Source organism: Gobio gobio (genome assembly GCF_949357685.1).
Source record: "Gobio gobio genome assembly, chromosome: 12".
Classification (NCBI taxonomy): domain Eukaryota; kingdom Metazoa; phylum Chordata; class Actinopteri; order Cypriniformes; family Gobionidae; genus Gobio; species Gobio gobio.
This window is the reverse complement of record NC_137105.1, coordinates 161,113-181,839: the sequence shown is the minus strand read 5'-3', so window position 1 is coordinate 181,839 and position 20,727 is coordinate 161,113. Positions and strand designations below refer to the sequence as shown.

The 20,727-nt window shown below is 44.2% G+C and overlaps 1 protein-coding gene across 2 annotated transcripts in view; it reads right to left on the bottom strand.

Moving 5' to 3' along the window:
• The window catches only part of plcb4b (phospholipase C, beta 4b), a 115,854-nt gene that overhangs the window by 79,176 nt on the left and 15,951 nt on the right, over positions 1 to 20,727 (bottom strand). For both annotated transcript variants that reach the window (XM_079831024.1, XM_079831025.1), the window contains exons 3-4: positions 16,557 to 16,615; positions 8,342 to 8,439 (exon numbers count right to left, since the gene is read on the bottom strand). In XM_079831024.1, the coding sequence (XP_079687150.1) occupies positions 8,342 to 8,425 (84 nt within the window). In that variant the 5' untranslated portion in view covers positions 8,426 to 8,439; positions 16,557 to 16,615. The remainder of the gene's footprint in view (positions 1 to 8,341; positions 8,440 to 16,556; positions 16,616 to 20,727) is intronic.

The window sequence follows — 20,727 nt, the reverse complement described above, 5'->3', positions numbered from 1 at the left end:
GTACTGCAGAAGTGTGTGTATTGCGTTTGAAAATAGATTCTGCACTGCAGTCAAACAGAACCAAACACAGCAGGAGAAACATAAAACACACCAGAGAGAAACGGGTAGAGTCAGTCGTCACTAGTACTCGTGCTCAGAACTACAAATAATAGCTTCCTAATGTGATGATCTGCTGCTCAAGAAACATTTCTGATTATTATCAGATTATCACAGCTATGCTGACGACACCCAGATCTACTTAGGCCTATCACCTAATGACTACAGCCCCATTGACTCCCTGTGCAAATGCATTGATGAAGTTAACAACTGGATGTACCAAAACTTTCTTCAGTTAAACAAAGACAAAACTCAACTCATTGCATTTGGAAACAAAGATGAAGTTCTCAAGGTGAACGCATACCTTGAAGCTAGGGGTCAGACAACTAAAGATCAAGTCAGGAATCTGGGTGTGATTCTGGAGTCAGACCTGAGTTTCAGTAGTCATGTCAAAGCAATAACTAAATCAGCTTACTATCATATCAAGAATTAGATGCTTTGTTTCCAGGCAAGACTTGGAGAAACTTGTTCATGCTTTCATCTCCAGTAGGGTGGACTATTGTAATGGTCTTCTCACCGGCCTTCCCAAAAAGACCATTAGACAGCTGCAGCTCATACAGGACGCTGAGCAGAACCAGAACATATGACCATATCACACCAGTCCTCAGGTCTTTACACTGGCTTCCAGTTACATTTAGAATAGATTATAAAGTATTATTACTTGTATATAAATCACTCAATGACCTAGGACCTCAATACATTGCAGATATGCTGATTAAATACAAACCCAACAGATCACTCAGATCATCAGGATCAAGTCAGTTAGAAATACCAAGGGTTCACTCAAAGCAAGGAGATTCTGCTTTTAGCTATTATGCCAGCCGCAGCTGGAACCAGCTTCCTGAACAGATCTGATGTGCTCCAACCATGGGCGTCGGAACCATTGTATGTAGGTGGGACAAGACCCACCCACTTTTTACGATCAATGATATTGGACCCACTCACTTTTATCGTCTCTTAACATTCAGCACATGTCTGTTTACCTAACCCTAATCGATAAACACTTATTATTAAACACATATTAGACGCTTTATTTCCACTTTTCTAATATTTTCTTAATTTGTATTGAAAATAAATGCCTTTCCGATTTGATATGTGATGGGAAAACGGAGAAGATTGATTTCGGCGAAAGCCGGACTCGAACCGCGGGTCGATTTCTGTCAAAACTAGATGCCGTGCGTCTTACCCCTACACTACTGTCGCTCTCAATGAAATATCGATTGATTTACGTAATTTTGTCTTTCCGACCTATACGTTGACCAAGTAAAGCGGTATATTTGTACTTAATGTAATTGGCATCTACTCCAGTAAAAAAATTCTGAGGACCCACCCACATTTTTTTTGCTTCCGACGCCCATGGCTCCAACAGCAGCCACTTTCAAATCCAGACTCAAAACACATCTGTGCATTTACTGAATGAGCTCTGTGCTTTGTCTGAACTAATTGCAATTTAATTTATATGTTTCAATTTAACCCTGTTTTTTTTTTAGTTTATAATTATACTTTTTATGTGTATTATTTTTTATTTTGTTAAGGCTGTCTGGGTGGAAGAGGTTGAGAGACGGGGGAGCGATAAATCGAAATCCCTCCGTTTAGATCTGCTCTGAAGGATAGATCTGTAGAGATAGCCCTGGTGGTTCAGTCCAGGAAGATTTGTCTGTAAGGGTAATGTTTAAATGCACAGTTACCTGACTAATATTTTTAACGTAAACCTGACTCTCCATTTTCTTCCACTTCAGATAGGGGTTATACTATATATGTATTTTATTTTATTCACTTACGAATATTTTAATTCCATTTCTGTGTAAAGCACTTTGAATTGCCGCTGTGTATGAAATGTACAATACAAATAAACTTGCCTTGCCTTATCAGTGTTGAAAACAGTTGAGCTACGGCTTCATATTTCTGTGGAAACCATCATACACCATCATACACCATCATACACCATCATACACCATCATACACCATCATAGAGCAAACGTCCCCTGTGAGTTTGGCAGTAAAAGCCTCGGTCACCCGCGCGCTCAGCTAATGAGTTCACTGTCCGCGGCCTTCAGCGGAACACACGAGCCAAGATGGCCGCCGGCAGCACAGTTTCACCGTCTGCTGCTCTGTAGGATCTGGCTGAACTGTAACTGCTCTCCATGAGACCTTCTTCTTCACACCCCAGCTCCTGTGCGATACATCTGCCGTATTAATCAAGATGAACTAACTAACGAGAGTACGCCATCTTCATCGTCCCGCAAAGAGGATTCTACAGGTGAGGTTAGCCTGAGAACGGACGGCACATTCATCAGTCAGACCTACAGCAGAAAACAGTGCAAGAGTGAAGCTGCTCGATGAACTACAGATGAGAGAAATCACACACACACAGTCATGAGTCCACATGAACACGGCCTGTTACCCACAATCCCTCTGACGAGCATCTGTTATTGTCCTGAATGTCATTTCAGCTGTAAGAGCTTGATTGAGTTACACAGGAAATGCTGAAACAAGCAGTGTGTGTGTGTGTGTGCGAGTGTGTGTTTGTGTGTGCGCGAGTGTGTGTTTGTGTGTGTGCGAGTGTGTGTGTTTGTGTGTGTGCGAGTGTGTGTTTGTGTGTGTGCGCGAGTGTGTGTTTGTGTGTGTGTGCAAGTGTGTGTTTGTGTGTGCGAGTGAGTGTTTGTGTGTGTGAGTGTGTGTTTGTGTGTGAGAGTGTGTTTTTGTGTGTGCGCGAGTGTGTGTGAGAGAGTGTGTGTTTGGAAAAACTGAGGAAAAATTACACTCATTCACTGCTATAGGAGAAGAAGAATTGGCTAAACTCGTTAAATCATCTAAATCATCAACATGTATGCTCGACCCTGTACCGACTAGGCTATTAAAAGAGATGCTACCAGAGGTCATATATTTCAGCCAATCAGAAGAGCTCTTTTAAACCGGCGGCGCGCGACCGTGAACGGGAAAAATACATGAGCAATCTCTCCCTAGCAGGCGGAGGCAACTTGTTCCTCCTTATATATAATAAAACATAGTAGGGTAGACTATAATTAATGGATGTATATAGTATAATTAATGCACAATTGTACAATAAATATACAATTCAAGCAAGTAGCCTACAAACACCTACATTAACATGTTTAATGGAAACATGAAGCAGGATATGAATTATATACATCGCGCGTTGTGAGCTTTTATTAGCACCAAGTTCCCGTACGAATGGAACGGACCAACATGCGCAACATGACTGAAGCCCGGTTCATTTAATTGTGCATGCATGGCGCGCGAATAACCATAAACTCTATAAAAGCTCCAAAAGTGTGATAAGATGTGAGCCGATCCTATCGCAGCACTGAGTCTGAGAAAACCTCCTCCTGCACCAACATAAATAAGTGTTTTAATAAACTACTCATGACCACCTTTAGTAGATCTCACATTCTACTCTAGCCTATTTATTATGTTAAATGTTGATTAACTTTATAATAGATTTATAATATATACAGTTATAATAGAATATAAGATAAGGGAATAGGTTTTTCACTAAGATTTGTGGCATGTTGTGGTGGCTATAGTTTCTATGTGTAGGATGCTATTTTTCATAACTAATGCTATAGATAAAAAAACGTGAATGTTGGCATTATGCTAATGAGGAGACATCAGTGGTCTCATCTGTAATTGTTTTTAATTACTTGTTACTTATTAATTGTAATTACTTTGAATGTGGATTTTGCAAAAATAAACCCTAAACGGTTCACACTCAATTATTATTGATGAAGTCAAAAACTCTCCAACTGCTTAAGCTAGAGCTTAGCTTTGGCTACCAGAAAATAAGGAAAGAACTGGAGATGTGTTTTCTTTTATTTCAAATTCTCATGAACTAATACTCTTTTCAGCTGAGTTAAGATTGCCACGTTTCAGTAATGTTTTATATCCTGGTAATGCATACATTTAATCACTGCATTTGTCTGATTAAAGATATCAGGGAAAAAGCAAGAGTATTATTTAATCCTGGGCTCCAAAGGGTCAGTCCCTTAAAAAGAGTGCCAGATCAGAGGAGGAGACAGTGGAAGAGGTAATGACAAAACAGGGAAGAAGAAAGCATTAAGTGGAGCAGCCATCTACTTTTAAAAGTGAGTGGTCAAACACATGGCCATTCATCGCCATAGGCACCACCAGCTCCTCCACCTGCAGACAGGAGAGCTCAAGGTGTGACAGATATGAACAGGCATGTAAACAGTAAAGGGCATCAGGCCAAAGAACAGGCACTTCAGTCAACGAGCGACACAACTTCTATTTGTGCTGGTCATTTATGAACAATAAGTAAAATTGGGGCAGACGGGCCGCTGCTGCAAATATCTGAGTGGCTCCTCCCCTAACAGACACAATCTCACTCCAAACTTTTGATCAAAATTGAGTCCTGGAAAGGTATGTTTTTTCTCTCTCCCCCTGCAATCACACACCTTTATACATTTATCTAAGTAGTTTTAATATGTGCACTGGTCGACTAAGATGGTAATCATTGTTTCTTAGTTGGGTTAGCCTTTCCTGTTTCACAAAATGTAAGTTACGCTAACACTAGCCTATCTGTACGGTTAAGTTTGCTATCCAATCGTCTCATAATTAAATATTCTCTCATATGAAGTAGTGTATTCCTTATTTTCTCTTCAGCTTTACCTTCTAGAGAAATGACAGAACGGGGTGGGTCTTCACCAGTCAGCATCATATCAAGTAACTTATGCACCCATTGTAAGACTACCATGTGAACCATGTTTTTCTTGTCTTTTTTGTATTTTTTGGTGGATGATAACATTTATAGAAATACCATAGTAAAGTAAAGGGATATTTTTTGCCCAGTATAGGCCTAGGCCTAAGCTGCAGTGAGTCACAGAGCAGGTTAATTAACATTTTATAAAACCTATATAGTATTTCTATAAATGTTATCATCCACCAAAAACAAACCAAACCAAAAACGAAAAAAGAAAAGAAAAGAACAACATGGTAGTGTTACAATAGGTGCATGAGTTACTTGACCTGTGAAGACCCACCCTGTTCTGTCATTTTTCTAGAAGGTAAAGCTGAAGAGAATATAAGGAATACATTGTTTAATATGAGAGTATCTTTAATTATGAGACGATTGGATGGCAAACTTAACAATAGCCTACAATTCGTGAAACAAGAAAGGCTAGCTCAACAGAGAAACAATGATCACCAATTTAGCTGACCAGTGCACATATTAAAACTACTGAAACAAATGTATAACGGTAAGTGATTGAGGAGAAAAGAAACATACCTTTATTAGTAACGTGACTTGCCTCCGCCTGCTAGGGAGAGATTGCTCATGTATTTTTCCCGTTCACGGTCGCGCGCCGCCGGTTTAAAAGAGCTCTTCTGATTGGCTGAAATTCTCTGCTCTCTGAACCGCTGCCTCACAGATGCACAAATCACTTTTGCTCCACATTTCGCGTAGTATATGGTGCAAAAGTGAGAGCAGCAGCAGATTCAAGCAGTTGTTGTGATTGGACTTGTGATTGTGTTAGAAAAATATCCAAGAAAATAAATGCATTTGTGACCAAATATTCTACAAGTGTGCAACTCTCATTGCATGGATTCACATATTAATTTGCGGATGTGCAAAATTCGTCTGTGACTTCACATTTTTGATACGGGTGTGTGAATGCGTTTTGCACATATTCACTGCAGCAACTGTAGCAAAAATGTGAGCGTAAGAGTTTCTTCATGTGTGATTCGTAGAATAGGATTTGTGCACCTGCAGTGAAGAATGTGTGAAGGTGTAACTGTTGTGTTTGTAGGTGAGAAAAAAAATCTACAAGTTTGCAACTCCTAAAATATTTTTCTCTGTGACTTCAAATTTATTGATACACATATGTGGATATGCTCTACAGATACAAATTCCACTCGCACGCGTGTTCAGTGTTTTGCACCAAAAATACCTTCATAGTCATAGATCCTCTTCTTAATATCATTAATTCATCTTTGTCATTAGGATATGTACCGAAAACTTTTAAGTTGGCTATTATTAAACCACTTATTAAAAAAACGCAACTTGATCCTACAGAATTAGTCAATTATAGACCAATCTCAAATCTACCCTTTCTGTCAGAAACACTAGAAAAGGCAGTGTCTTCACAATTATGTTCCTTTTTAGAAAGAAATGGTATCTGTGAGGATTTCCAGTCAGGATTTAGAGCGTATCATAGCACTGAGACTGCTCTCATCAGAGTTACAAATGATTTACTCTTATCATCTGATCGTGGCTGTATCTCTCTATTTGTGTTACTCGATCTTAGCGCTGCATTTGATACTATCGACCACAACATTCTTTTGAATAGACTCGAAAATAATGTAGGTATTAGTGGAATTGCTTTATCATGGTTTAAATCACACCTATGCGACCGTTATCAGTTTGTAGTAGTAAATGAAGATATGTCACACCGATCGCAAGTTCAGTATGGAGTACCACAAGGCTCAGTGCTAGGACCGCTACTCTTCACCCTGTACATGCTACCACTGGGAGAATCATTAGGAAGCATGGCGTTAGTTTTCATTGTTATGCTGACGATACTCAGCTCTATATTTCTTCACGCCCTGAAGAAACTTACCAATTCACAAGATTAACGGAATGAAGAGCTGATATAAAACATTGGATGAGTAGTAGTGACCTAGAATACTGTCTAACACTTGATGCTGTTCTGTCAAGTCCTCGTCGTCAGTGAGGAACCTGGGTGTGCTCTTTGATACCAATCTTTCGTTTGAAAGCCACGTTTCTAGCATCTCAAACTGCTTTCTACCATCTTAAAAATATATCTAAATTACGGCACATGCTCTCAATGCAAAATGCTGAACAGTTAGTTCATGCGTTCATGAGCTCAAGGTTAGATTATTGTAATGCTCTACTGGGTGGTTGCCCTGCTCGCTTAATAAATAAACTCCAGCTGGTCCAAAACGCAGCAGCTCCAGTTCTTACTAGAACCAGGAAGTATGACCATATTAGCCCAGTTCTGTCAACACTGCACTGGCTGCCTATTAAACATCGCATACATTTTAAAATCTTGCTTATTACTTACAAAGCACTAAATGGTTTATCTCCAGTACTTGAGCGAGCTCTTAACACATTATCCTCCATCAGGTCTACTGCGCTCTCTAAACTCTGGCCAGTTGATAATACCGAGAATATCCAAATCAACTGCAGGCGGTCGATCCTTTTCCTATTTAGCTCCTAAACTCTGGAACTCTTCCTAACATTGTTCGGGAAGCAGACACACTCTGTCAGTTTAAATCTAGACTAAAAACACATCTCTTTACTGTGGCATACACATAAAACACTTTTTCAATGAAATGATTGTTAGGCTGCATTAACTAGGTCAGCCGGAACCGGGAACACTTCCCATAACACCTGATGTACTCGTGACATCATCAGAAGAATGACATCTACGCTAATGTTAGTCTCTCTGTTTATCCTGAGGTTTACTGCAGTCAGCCGGATCCAGGCCGGATCCAGATCAGATGGTGGACCTGCGCCCAGAGAAGACCAACACATGACCAACACATGACCAACACATGACCAACACATGACCAACACATGACCAACACATGACCAACACATGACCCTGAAGTGTCTGAGAGACCGTGATTATCCTCCTCCTGAAACTGCCTCATCGACACGGCATCCTCAATAAACCCGTCTCCGGTGTGTTGACTCCGATCCTTCGAATATTCCGATCTATTATGACCTCTGACCTGTAAAGTTGCCAGAATAATAATCATACGCTGCTTGTTAATTGGCCAGAGGAGAACTGCCCCCCCGACTGAGCCTGGTTTCTCCAAGGTTTATTTTCCTCCATTCTGCTCCTGATGGGGTTTGGGTTTTCTTGCCACTGTTGCCTCTGGCTTGGCGTGCTCAGTTGGGGACACTAAATGTTCAACTAAATATCGAAATAAATCTAATTACTAAACGAAATTAACCATATAAACTAAATTACTGATCGAATTATTGATCTAAAGCCCACACTGTCACTGTATGATAATTGAAATGAGCTGATGACATCAGTGTTTTCTCCAGAATGGCTGTACAGCTGAATAAAATTATGCTGCATTATTTTCCTGTTTAACACTGTAAAGCTGCTTTGAAACAATCTACATTGTTAAAAGCGCTATATAAATAAAGTTGACTTGACTTGTTTGTGTGTGTGAGAGTGTGTGTTTGTGTGTGTGCGAGTGTGTGAGTGTGTGACGAGATCAGGACGTTTACCTCATCGAATCGGTCGAATGCGGCTCCATCCTGCAGGAAGTCAGGAATGCGCTTCTGCCAGTTGAACTCGTATGATTTGGTCATGACTGCTCACAGACCTGAAACACAGGCATGATGGGAAATAAACCATTAACACTCAGAAGACACTCTGAAGACACTCTGAAGACACTCTGAAGACACACTGAAGACACTCTGAAGACACTCTGAAGACACTCTGAAGACACACTGAAGACACACTGAAGACACACTGAAGACACTCTGAAGACACTCTGAAGACACACTGAAGACACACTGAAGACACTCTGAAGACACTCTGAAGACACACTAAAGACACACTGAAGACACTCTGAAGACACTCTGAAGACACTCTGAAGACACTCTGAAGACACACTGAAGACACTCTGAAGACACTCTGAAGACACTCTGAAGACACACTGAAGACACTCTGAAGACACTCTGAAGACACACTGAAGACACTCTGAAGACACTCTGAAGACACTCTGAAGACACTCTGAAGACACACTGAAGACACTCTGAAGACACTCTGAAGACACTCTGAAGACACTCTGAAGACACACTGAAGACACTCTGAAGACACTCTGAAGACACTCTGAAGACACACTGAAGACACTCTGAAGACACTCTGAAGACACACTGAAGACACTCTGAAGACACTCTGAAGACACTCTGAAGACACACTGAAGACACTCTGAAGACACTCTGAAGACACTCTGAAGACACTCTGAAGACACTCTGAAGACACACTGAAGACACACTGAAGACACTCTGAAGACACTCTGAAGACACTCTGAAGACACACTGAAGACACTCTGAAGACACACTGAAGACACACTGAAGACACACTGAAGACACTCTGAAGACACACTAAAGACACACTGAAGACACTCTGAAGACACACTGAAGACACTCTGAAGACACACTGAAGACACACTGAAGACACTCTGAAGACACTCTGAAGACACACTAAAGACACACTGAAGACACTCTGAAGACACTCTGAAGACACTCTGAAGACACTCTGAAGACACTCTGAAGACACTCTGAAGACACACTGAAGACACACTGAAGACACTCTGAAGACACTCTGAAGACACACTGAAGACACTCTGAAGACACTCTGAAGACACTCTGAAGACACTCTGAAGACACACTGAAGACACACTGAAGACACTCTGAAGACACTCTGAAGACACACTGAAGACACTCTGAAGACACACTAAAGACACACTGAAGACACTCTGAAGACACTCTGAAGACACACTGAAGACACTCTGAAGACACAATGAAGACACACTGAAGACACACTGAAGACACACTGAAGACACACTGAAGACACACTGAAGACACACTGAAGACACTCTGAAGACACACTGAAGACACACTGAAGACACTCTGAAGACACTCTGAAGACACTCTGAAGACACTCTGAAGACACACTGAAGACACACTGAAGACACACTGAAGACACTCTGAAGACACACTGAAGACACTCTGAAGACACACTAAAGACACACTGAAGACACACTGAAGACACACTGAAGACACTCTGAAGACACACTGAAGACACACTGAAGACACTCTGAAGACACTCTGAAGACACACTGAAGACACTCTGAAGACACACTGAAGACACTCTGAAGACACACTGAAGACACACTGAAGACACACTAAAGACACACTGAAGACACTCTGAAGACACACTGAAGACACACTGAAGACACTCTGAAGACACTCTGAAGACACTCTGAAGACACTCTGAAGACACACTGAAGACACACTGAAGACACACTGAAGACACTCTGAAGACACACTGAAGACACTCTGAAGACACACTAAAGACACACTGAAGACACACTGAAGACACACTGAAGACACTCTGAAGACACACTGAAGACACACTGAAGACACTCTGAAGACACTCTGAAGACACACTGAAGACACTCTGAAGACACACTGAAGACACTCTGAAGACACACTGAAGACACACTGAAGACACACTGAAGACACACTGAAGACACTCTGAAGACACTCTGAAGACACACTGAAGACACACTGAAGACACACTAAAGACACACTAAAGACACTCTGAAGACACTCTGAAGACACACTGAAGACACTCTGAAGACACTCTGAAGACACTCTGAAGACACTCTGAAGACACTCTGAAGACACTCTGAAGACACACTGAAGACACACTGAAGACACTCTGAAGACACTCTGAAGACACTCTGAAGACACTCTGAAGACACTCTGAAGACACACTGAAGACACTCTGAAGACACTCTGAAGACACTCTGAAGACACACTGAAGACACTCTGAAGACACTCTGAAGACACACTGAAGACACACTGAAGACACACTGAAGACACTCTGAAGACACACTGAAGACACACTGAAGACACTCTGAAGACACACTGAAGACACTCTGAAGACACTCTGAAGACACTCTGAAGACACTCTGAAGACACTCTGAAGACACACTGAAGACACACTGAAGACACACTGAAGACACACTGAAGACACTCTGAAGACACTCTGAAGACACACTGAAGACACACTGAAGACACTCTGAAGACACACTGAAGACACACTGAAGACACTCTGAAGACACACTGAAGACACTCTGAAGACACTCTGAAGACACTCTGAAGACACTCTGAAGACACTCTGAAGACACACTGAAGACACACTGAAGACACACTGAAGACACACTGAAGACACACTGAAGACACTCTGAAGACACACTGAAGACACTCTGAAGACACACTGAAGACACTCTGAAGACACTCTGAAGACACACTGAAGACACTCTGAAGACCCTCTGAAGACACACTGAAGACACTCTGAAGACACTCTGAAGACACACTGAAGACACACTGAAGACACACTAAAGACACACTGAAGACACACTGAAGACACACTGAAGACACACTGAAGACACTCTGAAGACACTCTGAAGACACTCTGAAGACACTCTGAAGACACACTGAAGACACACTGAAGACACTCTGAAGACACACTGAAGACACTCTGAAGACACACTGAAGACACTCTGAAGACACTCTGAAGACACTCTGAAGACACACTGAAGACACTCTGAAGACACTCTGAAGACACTCTGAAGACACACTGAAGACACTCTGAAGACCCTCTGAAGACACACTGAAGACACTCTGAAGACACACTGAAGACACACTAAAGACACACTGAAGACACTCTGAAGACACACTGAAGACACACTGAAGACACACTGAAGACACTCTGAAGACACACTGAAGACACTCTGAAGACACACTGAAGACACACTAAAGACACTCTGAAGACACTCTGAAGACACACTGAAGACACACTGAAGACACACTGAAGACACTCTGAAGACACACTGAAGACACTCTGGACTGTAATATGTCTTGTGGTGCGATCAGCCCTAACCCTGAGCTCAGTCATGACTCTAGTCTCCTGTAGAGCTGGATCTGAATTTCTCATATCTGAGGAAGATTCTGTAATTCAGTCGTGAAGCTTTTCAACATGAGAGCATATCAGCAGCTTTAATCTGAAAGAATGAGAGCGTTGTGTTTAACACCAGCCGTCCTCAGTCTTCCGTTGAACACACTGAACATGTTCCACAGGCTGACGCCAGATTACGGGCTCGCCACACCCGCCGGGAAACACGCCGGACACTGAGACACGTTATAAATAAACCACTGATAAATATTCAATCAGAGCACATTAATATTCAGGAGATGTGCTGCATATCAAACAGAAGAAGCCTAATCCTACAACAGAGGATGATGGGAAATATGAAGTGCAGCATAAAGTGTGTTAAACGAGTCTCTTTATTTACTGCTGTCCCAAACAACTTTAGCTTTAGCTAATGTTATGAACAAACGTTAAGAACAAACGTTATGAACAAACTTTTTTTGTCTCCTGAATCCTTGCTGAGTCCAACGATACCAGACTTGCCAGGTTTCGGCGTATGGTTTGTGCAGCGCGGTAATTTAGCGCTTTAAAAAAGTTAGCTGATATCTTCTAAACCGCTAGTCCGATCGAGACGAAACCAGCGCCAGAAAATCGGAAACATAGGTCGATGTAACAGCCCAAATGTCAAAACATTGATAGTAAGGGGTAGTAAAATCCAATCAAAGTCAAGTGTCATAATAATTATATTAATTAATAACTATATAATAGTTAAAAATGTCCCTCTAAATCCTCATTACTGAAAAACACAACATATTCAAATAATAAATATAATTATTCGGTAACACTTTATTTCAGAGTCCACTTGAGACATTCTACTAACTAGAAGTAACTTCTCAGCTGTTGATGTTAACTAGCAGTCATTAGAGTATGAGTAACTCTCTGCTTCATTACACTTTATTTCCCCACAGAATTCTACTGTAACATTATTATTTTAAATGATTTACATTTCACTGCAGAGCTGTGTGTGTGTGTGTGTGTGTGTGTGTGTGTGTGTGTGTGTGTGTGTGTGTGTGTGTGTGTGTGTGTGTGTGTGTGTGTGTGTGTATGTTTGCCTCACCTGACTAGTGCAAACAAACCCACCCTGGTAATGTTTGTCAGTCAAGTTAAACATTCAGACTAATACACCAGTAAGCGGTTCTCAACACACACACACACACACACACACACACACATCACACACATCACACACATCACACACATCACACACATCACACACATCACACACATCACACACATCACACACATCACACACATCACACACACACATCACTGCACGAATGATATTGATATATCGACGATGTTTCGTCTGCCATTCATCACGAGGCTCTCAAATGATCTTAAAGCGATAGTTCATGAATAATCATCATTTCCTCCCATTCAAACCTGCATTTCTTTATTCTGCAAAAGAAGAGTTAGGGAATCAGTTTTATAATCTCATTTACTGTATAGATTCAGTTCATCTCGATTTTGTTCATTGTCTGTGGATTGTTTTTGGTTTTTGTTCAATAATGTTGTTCCTGTTCCTTCGGTCGACTCTCGACTGACATTAACTCATCAGTTCCTAAATCCACCATTAAACACTTCTGCTTCAGATATGGGCTCTGTTACCCAGCATGCTCTGCTGTAACTAGAGCTGAGAGACTCACACGCCGTCAGACGTCAGTTATTAATAAAGGATTTCTGCGCTTTTCCAGACAAACATGAAAAAAACATCTGCACACATCTGATCACTGACACTGATCAATACACACGACAGATGTGATTCACACACTGACTGTAAATCACCAAACGCATGATCCCGGATATTCCCGGTCATATAGTGTGTGTCATAAAGCTGTGTGTGTGTGATCAATAGTTTGTCTCCTAAAAGAAAGAATTGATTCTGAACTGAAGAGTCGTCAGTGATTCAGTCTCACTGAACCTGCGCAGGTGTGTAGCTCATTAGCATAACGCCGCCTCTGGTCCTGATTGGCTGAGCAGCGTCTCTTAGCCCCGCCCTCACTCATGACACTGGAAGAGTTTGGTTGGTGTTGTTCGTGTGGAGAAGACGGTCAAACCCTCGCCATCGGTCCTGCTCATATCACTGAGATTCAGATATGATAATGAGCGCTTGCTTTCTGACCAATCACAGCAGAGCAGCTCTCAGAGAGGCGGGGCTTAGAGAGACTGAATCCTTGATGGAAGCGTTTCAGACACTGAGAGATGAGCTCAGGCTGCAGTGGAGATTATGAGAGAATTAAAGTGTGTTCGACCCCAGATGAGTGAGAACCTGTTGCAGGAGACGCCAGAACAACATCAGGGGCCTTTAAACGGCATAACAGGGCACTTTAAAAACCAGTTTAATTTAGACATTCACAAGGTTCCATCATCTTCACACACAATCAAACCAGGGCAGAGGATTGTGTGCAGAATCACAGGATGGACGCGGATCACCATGTTCTGCCACAGCACATTTGACCAAACATGGTCAAACTCACAGAGAGAGAGAGAGAGAGAGAGAGAGAGAGAGAGAGAGAGAGAGACAGAGAGAGAGAGACAGAGAGAGAGAGAGAGAGAGAGAGAGAGAGAGAGAGAGAGAGAGAGAGAGAGAGAGAGAGAGAGAGAGAGAGAGAGAGAGAGAGACGTTCCTCCAGCAGTCGCCCAAACCGCACTAACAGCCCAGATAATCAGACGTGTGGAAGATGAACGAGCCGCATCAGGCCAGGGACGCTAATAATAGCATCTACGGGTTAGCAGGACCGGCCGCTGTCTGCTTCCGGCCTGGGAACGAGCCGTGCGGGAGGGAGACGCTCCATAATTCCCTGCTATTATCTCTGACCAAATATGTACCTAACAGGAAAGGAAAATTACGGATTCTGTCCTCCAAAGCCCGGCCGATAAGGCAAGAGAGCAGAAAGGAGGAATATTTTCCAGAGCCACAGAAATAGAACACTGCCTTTTACAGAAAGACGGAGGATCATGGGTAAATAACTGCCAGAGGAGCGGCACTGATATGATCTGAGAGATGGAATCAGAGCTCAAGGACATGGTTAAGGTCAGCTCGGGTCAGCCGTACAGCGTACAACCCTTCCTCCACAAACAACAGCACATACAGATGTTGCTCTCTGTGACACACGCATGTCTCCGTGGCAACGCTGTCCCGGGATGGCCAGCCCTTAATAGGCCTCGTTCGGCCCGATGACTTACTGCAGCTCCACACGTGTGTATTTATAGAGCACGATTGCCTGGAGGCTTCGTCTTCCCAGAAGAGCATCTCAATCAAAACAAGACCAATCCCCGAAGAGCAGCGATTAACCTTCATTCGGCCTCGCCGCGTTAATACCAGCGCTTTTTACCCATAAACCCCTGCGCTCACACCAGCTCTGCAGCCGGAGCCGTTTACCCATAAACCCCTGCGCTCACACCAGCTCTGCAGCCGGAGCCGTTTACCCATAAACCCCTGCGCTCACACCAGCTCTGCAGCCGGACCTGTTTACCCATAAATCCCTGCGCTCACACCAGCTCTGCAGCCGGAGCCGTTTACCCATAAACCCCTGCGCTCACACCAGCTCTGCAGCCGGAGCCGTTTACCCATAAATCCCTGCGCTCACACCAGCTCTGCAGCCGGAGCCGTTTACCCATAAACCCCTGCGCTCACACCAGCTCTGCAGCCGGACCTGTTTACCCATAAACCCCTGCGCTCGCACCAGCTCTGCAGCCGGAGCCGTTTACCCATAAACCCCTGCGCTCACACCAGCTCTGCAGCCGGAGCCGTTTACCCATAAACCCCTGCGCTCGCACCAGCTCTGCAGCCGGAGCCGTTTACCCATAAACCCCTGCGCTCACACCAGCTCTGCAGCCGGAGCCGTTTACCCATAAACCCCTGCGCTCACACCAGCTCTGCAGCCGGACCTGTTTACCCATAAACCCCTGCGCTCGCACCAGCTCTGCAGCCGGAGCCGTTTACCCATAAACCCCTGCACTCACACCAGCTCTGCAGCCGGAGCCGTTTACCCATAAACCCCTGCGCTCACACCAGCTCTGCAGCCGGAGCCGTTTACCCATAAACCCCTGCGCTCACACCAGCTCTGCAGCCGGACCTGTTTACCCATAAACCCCTGCGCTCACACCAGCTCTGCAGCCGGAGCCGTTTACCCATAAACCCCTGCGCTCACACCAGCTCTGCAGCCGGACCTGTTTACCCATAAACCCCTGCGCTCACACCAGCTCTGCAGCCGGAGCCGTTTACCCATAAACCCCTGCGCTCACACCAGCTCTGCAGCCGGACCTGTTTACCCATAAACCCCTGCGCTCACACCAGCTCTGCAGCCGGAGCCGTTTACCCATAAACCCCTGCGCTCACACCAGCTCTGCAGCCGGACCTGTTTACCCATAAACCCCTGCGCTCACACCAGCTCTGCAGCCGGAGCCGTTTACCCATAAACCCCTGCGCTCACACCAGCTCTGCAGCCGTTTACCCATAAACCCCTGCGCTCACACCAGTATTTATTCACAAAAGATTATATTTAGAGAAATATTGTTTTTGTCTTATAATAAAAATGTTTTATCCCCAACGCTCTTCACAGTATCTCCTTTCGCGGTGCTGCCGTCTGATTGGCTGTTTACCCGCACCACTGATCCTGACAGGAGGCAGACACAGCACTAATGAAGTCTGATGAGCTCAGATCAGGGGTCAGGGGTCAGGGGTCAGGGGTCAGTGAAACGCAGTCTTACCAGGCCGAGGCTGAGGGGGAAGAGCAGGCGAACGGGTGGGCCGAGGAGACGCTCACTTTCTGGAAAACAGGAAGACACACAGAGACATCTGTGAAACATCTGCCAGTCACATGACCAAACACCTGAGATCTCAGAGCTATGGGAAAACAAACCCGTCAGGAGTAAAGTTTAAATGAGCATCAATGTGTAAATAATCAAAAATAATTCGATAAATGAGGGAGAAAATAAAACATCATTAAGATATGACCCGCCCACACCTGTTCCGTGTGAACTACACCAATCAGAACAGAGCTCATTTACATAAAACAGGCAGGAGAAACTGAACAATGGCTCTAAATATAAACTCTAAGCGTTCTGAAGCCAATCTGCTCCGTATTATCAATCTGTCTGAGATTAAAATAAAGCGTTATAAAACACAAATGATCCGGTTAAATCTCCTGATAAAGCTCTGTTTGTTCCGTCTGGCACATCCGAAACGAGCGAGGGTTATTTTTAGACGTTAAGCGGCGTTATTTCAGGTGACATCAGACGAGGCGACAAATATTCTCTTGATTAAAGCAGCCGATAATCCCAGAACCGCACCGGAAACACACACACCTTCAGCAGCGGCCGGAGGAACGAGGAGGACGGGAAGCTCTTTCAGGAACAGGGACGCGTTTCCAGAAGATTCCAGAACCATACGGATCAGCGCTTGAATAAATCAGTGTGAATAAAGTGACACTGAGACCTTCCCTGAGCTCCTGAAGGAAGAGCAGCGGGAGCTTCATCAGCTGTGGGAAACGCACGGCATCATGGGATACAGACGTCATCAGCGCTTCTGATCAGGTCGACAGGGACAACTAACTAACCAGTGGCTGTCGAGGTCAAAGGTCACGTGTCCAGTCAAACCCTACAGTATTTCAGCACTGGTGGGATCTGGTTTAGGATGAATCATGGACGGGTGTGACGCCCTGATCCTCAAGGACATTAAACACAAGTCAGAGGATTATTATTGTATGGTAACTATATCTAATAAATACAAGAAGATATTAAGATATTATAAACATGATCTGCTTTGAGAAGAGCTACACAAATAAAGGTCTGCACCTGAGACTAAACACACACACACACACACACACACACTGCTGTGTTTCTAGTAGGTGTAGTCTGTGTACTGTTCACTCATCCGATCTCCTGACGGTCATGTGACCCACGGGACCCGATCACATGCTGACCTCGGCGAACACGGGTAATAATAGACAGCGGAGCGTTCAGAAGTCACGTTCTGAGTTATAGCACAAAGGTCGGCAGTTTAATTGGAAGTGCAGATTGCGTCCGCATGCGCGGCTCCCAGCAGTGAACGCGCTTCAGCGGGGCTGCAATTAGAAAGAGCAGGAATAGCTCCGGCTCCGCTCCGCTCTGAGCTATTCTTAGCCTCCACACGCCGGCCAGGAACCCTGAAGCTTCAGAGCCGCTCGCAGGAGCACGGCATGATGGGAGATCGCTTCAGCACACACACCTTCATCTCAGTCCTGCTCAGCTGCCATCAACAGCAAGAGAGCACACGCGACCCAAACACACTCAACGCACGCGACCCAAACACACTCAACACACGCGACCAAACACACTCAACACACGCGACCCAAACACACTCAACACACTCAACACACGCGACCAAACACACTCAACACACGCAACCCAAACACACTCAACACACGCGACCCAAACACACTCAACACACGCGACCCAAACACACTCAACACATGCGACCCAAACACACTCAACACACGCAACCCAAACACACTCAACACACGCGACCCAAACACACTCAACACACGCGACCCAAACACACTCAACACACTCAACATACGCGACCAAACACACTCAACACACGCGACCCAAACACACTCAACACACTCAACACACGCGACCAAACACACTCAACACACGTGACCCAAACACACGAAACACACATGACTCAAACACTCACACTCAACACACGTGACCCAAACACACTCAACACACGCGACCAAACACACTCAACACACGTGACCCAAACACACGAAACACACTTGACCAAACACACTCAACACACGTGACCCAAACACACGAAACACACATGACTCAAACACTCACACTCAACACACGTGACCCAAACACACTCAACACACGCGACCAAACACACTCAACACACGTGACCCAAACACACGAAACACACATGACTCAAACACTCACACTCAACACACGTGACCCAAACACACTCACACTCAACACACGTGACCCAAACACACTCAACACACTCAACACACGCGACCAAACACACTCAACACACGTGACCTAAACACACTACACACACTTGACCAAACACACTCAACACACGCGACCCAAACACACTCAACACACTCAACACACTCAACACACGCGACCAAACACACTCAACACACGCGACCCAAACACACTACACACACTTGACCAAACACACTCAACACACGTGACCCAAACACACTCAACACACGCGACCAAACACACTCAACACACGTGACCCAAACACACGAAACACACATGACTCAAACACTCACACTCAACACACGTGACCCAAACACACTCACACTCAACACACGTGACCCAAACACACTCAACACACTCAACACACGCGACCAAACACACTCAACACACGTGACCTAAACACACTACACACACTTGACCAAACACACTCAACACACGCGACCCAAACACACTCAACACACTCAACACACTCAACACACGCGACCAAACACACTCAACACACGTGACCTAAACACACTACACACACTTGACCAAACACACTCAACACACGTGACCCAAACACACTCAACACACGTGATCCAAACACACGTGACCTAAACACACTCAACACACGCGACCTAAACACACTCAACACACGTGACCTAAACACACTCAACACACGCGACCTAAACACACTCAACACACGTGACCTAAACACACTCAACACACGTGACCTAAACACACTCAACACACGCGACCTAAACACACTCAACACACGTGACCTAAACACACTCAACACACGTGACCTAAACACACTCAACACATTCAACACACTAAACATGACCCAAAGACACTCAACACACGTGGCCCAAACACACTCAACACACGTGACCCAAACACACTCAACACACATGACCCAAACACACTCACACTCAACACACGTGACCCAAACACACTCACACTCAACACACGTGACCTAAACACACTCAACACATTCAACACACTAAACATGACCCAAAGACACTCAACACACGTGGCCCAAACACACTCAACACACGTGACCCAAACACACTCAACACACATGACCCAAACACACTCACACTCAACACACGTGACCCAAACACACTCACACTCAACACACGTGGCCCAAACACACACAACACACGTGACCCAAACACACACAACACACGTGACCCAAACACACTCACACTCAACACACGTGACCCAAACACACTCAACACATGTGACCCAAACACACTCAACACACGTGACCCAAACACACTCAACACACGTGACCCAAACACACTCACACTCAACACACGTGACCCAAACACACTCAACACATGTGACCCAAACACACTCAACACACAAGCTCTATATTCCATTCAATATCGATTTGTTTGAAATATTTGATGTTAATTTTTTTTATTAATAAGCTAAAACTATTAATAAACTGAGCATTCCAACTCTTTAAATCACGGCAGGCTCATATTAAACTTTTTAATGACATCATTATATTTCTACTCGACTTTGTTGCTGTAATATAAACATTTGAACTGTGGCAGTCATAATAACATATATTTCACACACACACACACACACAAACACACACACTGAGTAACTCTGCGGTGAGTGTGTCAGACGCTCCTCTAGAGTTACTCCTCTCTCTGACTCTGGAGGTAAACCGGACATCACGTGACATCACTGATCTCCAGCTGTTCTACTGACGGCTGATCACATGACACATGATGTCAGTCAGTTGTTCTGTATCTTCTGATGTTCAGTTTAGTTCACACATCGATTGAAAACAGCACTAAAGGGTCAATCCCGGGATTTAAAGCATGAGTTCACTTCATACTCGCCCCATCTCATCAGATGTTCATGTCTTTCTTTCTTCAGTGGAAATTAAGTTTCTTAAGGAAATCAT